Source organism: Scomber scombrus, chromosome 3 (genome assembly GCF_963691925.1).
Source record: "Scomber scombrus chromosome 3, fScoSco1.1, whole genome shotgun sequence".
Classification (NCBI taxonomy): domain Eukaryota; kingdom Metazoa; phylum Chordata; class Actinopteri; order Scombriformes; family Scombridae; genus Scomber; species Scomber scombrus.
The window spans coordinates 11,845,928-11,851,464 of record NC_084972.1 but is presented as its reverse complement, the minus strand read 5'-3'; the positions used below and the strand labels follow the sequence as shown (position 1 = coordinate 11,851,464).

At 38.2% G+C, this 5,537-nt stretch overlaps 1 protein-coding gene across 1 annotated transcript; it reads left to right on the top strand.

The window, feature by feature from the left end:
• Nucleotides 1–1,608: 1,608 nt before the first annotated feature.
• LOC133977825 (transmembrane protein 233-like) lies at nt 1,609–3,287 on the top strand. Its single transcript, XM_062416117.1, has 3 exons — nt 1,609–1,794; nt 2,377–2,511; nt 3,200–3,287. The coding sequence occupies exons 1-3, from the start codon at nt 1,609–1,611 to the stop codon at nt 3,203–3,205; spliced, it is 327 nt and encodes a 108-aa protein (XP_062272101.1). The 3' UTR covers nt 3,206–3,287.
• The last annotated feature ends 2,250 nt before the right edge of the window (nt 3,288–5,537 follow it).

The following is a 5,537-nucleotide window of genomic DNA, read 5'->3' as shown; positions in this document are numbered from 1 at the left end:
CTAAAGCATTTGACTGTGGTGTTTTTTTTTATTTTAATAGAGATCATACTGAGCAGTGGCTGGAAGAGTTTGTCTAAGGTGCAAAACAAAAGTCCCGTTTTGAACATGCAAACACAAAGCAGCCTTTATCCAAATCAAACCAACGCAAACCCCCTGTTACAGGATCTGAACATTTATGATTTACATACATAGCACTAGTTCTTTTTCTACAAACAAAACCTTTTTAAAAGGATATGGAACAACTTCATTGTGAAGCCAATGTGTTTCGGCTCGTGGTCCTCAAGACCCTGAAAACATTCTTTCTCAATCAGCTTCTTACTAAGTCAAAAGAGTACAACTTGACTAACTTTTCTGTCAAAGTTCAAACCATTTTGGTTATTATTGGTGTATTTGAGTCCTTTCACTGGTTGGAAGTGGGCAGCTGGAAAAACACAAGGTCACATTTCGGTGCACCAATCAGGAATTTGTAACATCTGAAACAAACTATGTTGGCTATTGTTGGGTTGTTGGCTTTTGTTGCCAGCGTTGTTAATCAGCTCTCATAAAACCACACAGTCTTGATGATGCACATTAGCTCAGTTTTTGAGGGTTAAACTCTTTTCAGATAATACCTAACTTAAACTTTGATTGTTGCACATTTAGCAATGAATATTTAATGATATATAGAAATTTGACTTATTTTCAGGGCCTTTAAGTTCTTCATCTCTTCATGCACCATGAAAATAGCAGAAATTGTTCCATAAATATCTGAATTTAAAAGATGTTACTTGCTAAAATACCTACAACCGGTGTCTTGTCTATTCTACCCTATCTGCTCACAGCTTCTGTGACTCTGCCACTGCTCATGACTCTTTGTTTTTCCTCTATGCCCTGATATTGTCTGTGACCCTGAGGTCCAAAAACACAAAGAAAGTCTTCAATGAAATACTGTCTAAAGAGAGATGGTGATAATTAAATTCCAGATAAAAAAATTTAAATCAACAAACAAAAGATATGTAGTAAATGTTCATGGAGAACCTGTTTGCCACATGCAGCCTCATAGTTGAAGTTGTGTTTCTATCTGTGTGGTACTGTGATAATTAAAGGATGATGTACAACAAAGAAAGAGAGGTGCAAGGTTCAGCAGAATCTCTGACTCCTGTGTTCTGTTTGTAGTGTACTGTGTTAACAACACTCATACATATCACATCACATCACATGGCACTGAACTGTCGAGTATGATGATTTTCGTGTATCAGCATGTTATGTGCCTCTCTGAGGTGCCAGCAGTGGTAAACGGAGTCTGATCTCTCACACTTCATCTCAAGGCAGAGTCCTGGATGAAGGCCAGTAGGGTTAGTGATCCTCTCCACCCACCTCTCTCCTGCTCCCTCTCTCCCTACAAAGTCCTTTTTTTTCCTCACAGCTTATAAAGGACTAACAACAATCATCAGACTTTAAAACTACCGTCTTTAAATCTCTTCTGGTTAAAAGTTGGATTTTAACTCCTCCATTGGATTTCTTTGTCCCTTCACATTTAGCTCTTTCTCCATTTTTGTGACTTTTCATCTTCTCTAATTTGGGCGTCTTTCTTTCTTCTGTGACTGTGTTTCACTGCTGGCGGGTAAAATGGCTCTGGAAGTGCTAAATCCACAAGTGAAAAGTTCCCTGAGTGGGAGTGCATTTTTAAACCACAGTTCTGTAGAAGAACAGGAAACTCTACCTCCACTCCGCAGCTACCTTTGTTTGACCATATTCACCTGCTTTTGTCCCGCACACCCTGTCAACATTGTGGCCCTGGTCTTCTCTATCATGGTAAGCATGGACTGCGTATTATGGCCGAGGTGATGGCATATCATGCATAAACACTAGGTCATGATGTAACAGTATATTAGGTAGAACATGTCAGCATAATAAACCTTTCTTGTGTTAGTGTTATAGCGTTACACTGTTTTCTGACATGTTGTGTTGTCACATGCTGGACACAACGATGTAACCCAGTCACACACACCTGCTCTGCCCATCAAACAAATCTACTTGAGCTTCCTTTTTAGAAAATGAAACAGAATTCCCGTGGGTCACACTGATGATATCAACATTAAGTTAGTGGCCAAACCACAAACTAGAGCGTTAACAAGCACATTTGTGTGTAGGGACAGTGTGTTCTGTTACCAGGTGGATACACTGTCTGTTGTTTGACCATTATTCAAAAGAACACACAATTTAACCATTAAACCATGAGACAAAACAGGTGAGTGTTTGCTGCCACAACTGTTGGAAAGATTCAGGTGACACTTTAAAGTTTCCAAAATGTGGTTATTTTAAATGAATTGGGTCTTTTCATTTCAGTCATTGGTCAAAGAAATTTGAGTTTTACAGTGTTTTTTCTTATTCCAGTCTAGGATCAGCTATTATCGTGGTGACTACGATGACTCTCGGCGGCTGGGCAGGAATGCCTTGTATGTTGCTGTTGCCTCCATCATCATCGGCCTCGTCATCATCGCCACCACCTGCATTGTGCATTTTACCACCGTAAGGCTTTCTTTCTTTTGCATTGTCGATCGGCTGTACACTCACTCACACAATCACAGTTTAATCTACGGGCCGGAAGCAGCAGAGCTGTGAGAGCAAGTGGTACTGTTTCACTTTTGCCTCACAGATTGATCTGAGGATCAAACCAGCAACCTTTTCTGTCACCTTCTCTCTCACCCCAGTGGTAGTGTCTCTCAGATATAGGACCGTTTGCTACAAAGCTGATTTCTTGCTGTTGTGAACAGGGTTGTGCCTCTTTGGTATTTTAATTATGTATTTTCCTAAAGAGGACAAAAGCAAGTAATTTTCTGATAATCATTATTTAGAGTAGAGTCGATAGTTCCTCTTGTATAATACCATTAAACAACCCTTCCTTATGCTGCAAAGTGTGGCAGCAATTTTGTGATACACATATTATTGTTAATTTTTATGCAATACACTGTATGTACCCTGGAAAGCAGTATTGATATTGAGTGGATTAACCTGGTGAAATAAAATGCAGTGCAGAGGTGGAAGAGAGAGCAAAAGAGAGGGTTAAAGTGGCTTACACACTTTCATTCTTATGATATATGATTATAATTCACATATAATTATGTTAAACAAATGGCCGCAAACATTCAGTTTCCATTGACAGTAAATTGCAAATTATATTTGATTTAATGTGTTTCTCTTTGTGTTCTATATGAAGTTTTAGTGCTGTAGAAGTGGAGAGAGAGAGCGGCTGAAGACAAATGAGACAGGAAACTCTTAGAGGATGAACAACTGATCTCTGGATGGGCTCAGACGACTGGGTTAAATCATCTGAAAGGACTCTGACTTTACTCATGTTTACAGTTGTATGATTCAATTTGTCTGTCATGTGAACTGTATGATCTGTTGAATCCATATACACTTCAGTCATTCATTTCAGTGATTCAGAGTTAAACTGGCAGCTTCTACAAAAGTGTAGGGAAATCCATGGTTCAAAGCTATTTTTTCCCAGATGTGGAAAAACGTATGTTCAGTGTTGTTTTTAGCTCAATTAAATATGACTAGACATAAAATAACTTTATGAGAATACATATTTTATCCATAACAATAACCTATTCTGCAGGAGTGATTTAAAACACAATAAACAATCAAAACAACCCCTTTTATTTACTGTTATTGCTTAATATTCTTAAGCTTTGTTAGAAATATTTAGATATTTTGTGAGATTTTATTTGTGATTATGATATTGTGTCTGGTAAAAACAAAAACAAACAACAACAACAACAACAACAACAACATATTTTATTAAATATAAATGTATGTATATTAAAAAAAGACTTATTTTCTCATCTCATCACTTCAATGTTCTTAAATGACAACTGAAAAACTTGTTTATTAGCATTTTTGGAAATGTTCCTGCTGTATATGAAGAATTACTGTATAAACAAACTTGTCTATTATTCAGGTTGTCTTCTAATTTTATTTGCAGTCACATACTGACACACACTGACTCAGACCTATCTTGGTAACTACAGGAAATATTACACTTGTTAGTCAATTTCTTTCTTGTTAATGACAGAATGATTCCTACTGTCATGTTATCTACCTCATGCCACGGTGACTGTCGTGCCGTGACACAGCTCCACACTCTACTAAATTTGGCATCAAAGCTATTACCTAAAAGTGAGCACATACATAAAGATCATGTTGTGTGTCTGTGAGATAGATCATCAAACACCCACTGCTCTTGTTTAATCATTTACCCTTGAAATTACAACATATTTTCCAATAACACTTTCATGCAATTTTGATTTGATATAATTGTTTCATTACGGTTGTTAGAATTATTTGCAAAAACAGGCTCGACATTAGAACATTTGAAATCGTTCTTTTTCACTTGAGTTCCTCAGAAACCTTTTTGAACCTTGAACCACAATCTGCACCGCCGGGAAGTTTCTTGTAGTTTGATATGTCATAGTATATCAGCAACTAAATATAGCAGGTTTCCCCCTCTGTGTTGCAAGTTGCCCCATCTGTCACATGGTCAAGCAGAAGTGACTCAGTCATGAGGTGAAATATAAAAAGTGGGAGGGGATCAAGTGATGATTCAGATTCAGTTCAAGCAGGAGGGTCTTGATCCTGTTTGTCACTCTCAATCTAATATCAGAGCACATCTCAGTTTTTTCATTGTTGCTATTGAATAACACTTTGAAGCTTCTGCAGCTCTCTGCGGGTTCACAATGTGCTTCATGGAGCCTGGCAGCCACACAAATGATACATGCTGCACAAGCTACACACAAAACACAAGAAAATGTACTGTTTACATCCTCACATTTGATTCGCAGTAAACCAATATTCTGTATGCAGGTGTGATTGAAAGCACTGGATGTAATAGGCCTGCTGCTAGGTTGCAGCTGTTATTCTAATGCACTTGGACAAATCAGTTTTGGCAGTAATCTTGAACCATTATATCCCTCTTGAAAGAGAAATACAGCGTGTTTGTAGTGCCACCTCTTTGATGTCACACCAAAGCAAAACTCGAGAGAACAAGAGATGAAAAATGAAATGAGTGCAGGGATTAGGCGACTTGAAAGCACTTAGTAAAATTATCAAGGGATTAAGGTAGACTTTCTGACAGGAAGCTGATTTCCGTACCGAATAATGAGGCTTCTTTGTACTGGAAATTTCACACAAATCAAACAAATTAATAAAGTTTTAATTTTTTTTCTTTTTTCAAGCTACATTACAGAGAGACTCAGTTTTCCAGCTTTTATTTCTCTGCGCCAGGATAATGAATTGTATTCTTCTCCAGCTCGTGTTCACAGCGTCGGCTCACCTGAAGCTGTTCTGTTGTGTTGCCGGTTGGACAACAGCTAACGTGCTTGGAGAGTACTCCATGACTCACATGAAGTGCTCGCAAATAGGCCACTCAAACCAGCTGCCTCCATTAGCGCCAGATAGAGCCTCCATGTGAACATATCCCATGACAAATTCCTGCCAGGGAGCAGTGGTTTGAATAAATGAAAGAGGATAACTGTGGGAATGATACGGAGCAG

Coding starts and splice junctions, on each gene's coding strand:
- LOC133977825 (XM_062416117.1), top strand. CDS start 1,609: ATGGCTCTGGAAGTGCTAAATCCACAAGTGAAAAGTTCCCTGAGTGGG. Junction 1,795..2,376: donor CCCTGGTCTTCTCTATCATG/GTAAGCATGGAC, acceptor TTCTTATTCCAG/TCTAGGATCAGCTATTATCG.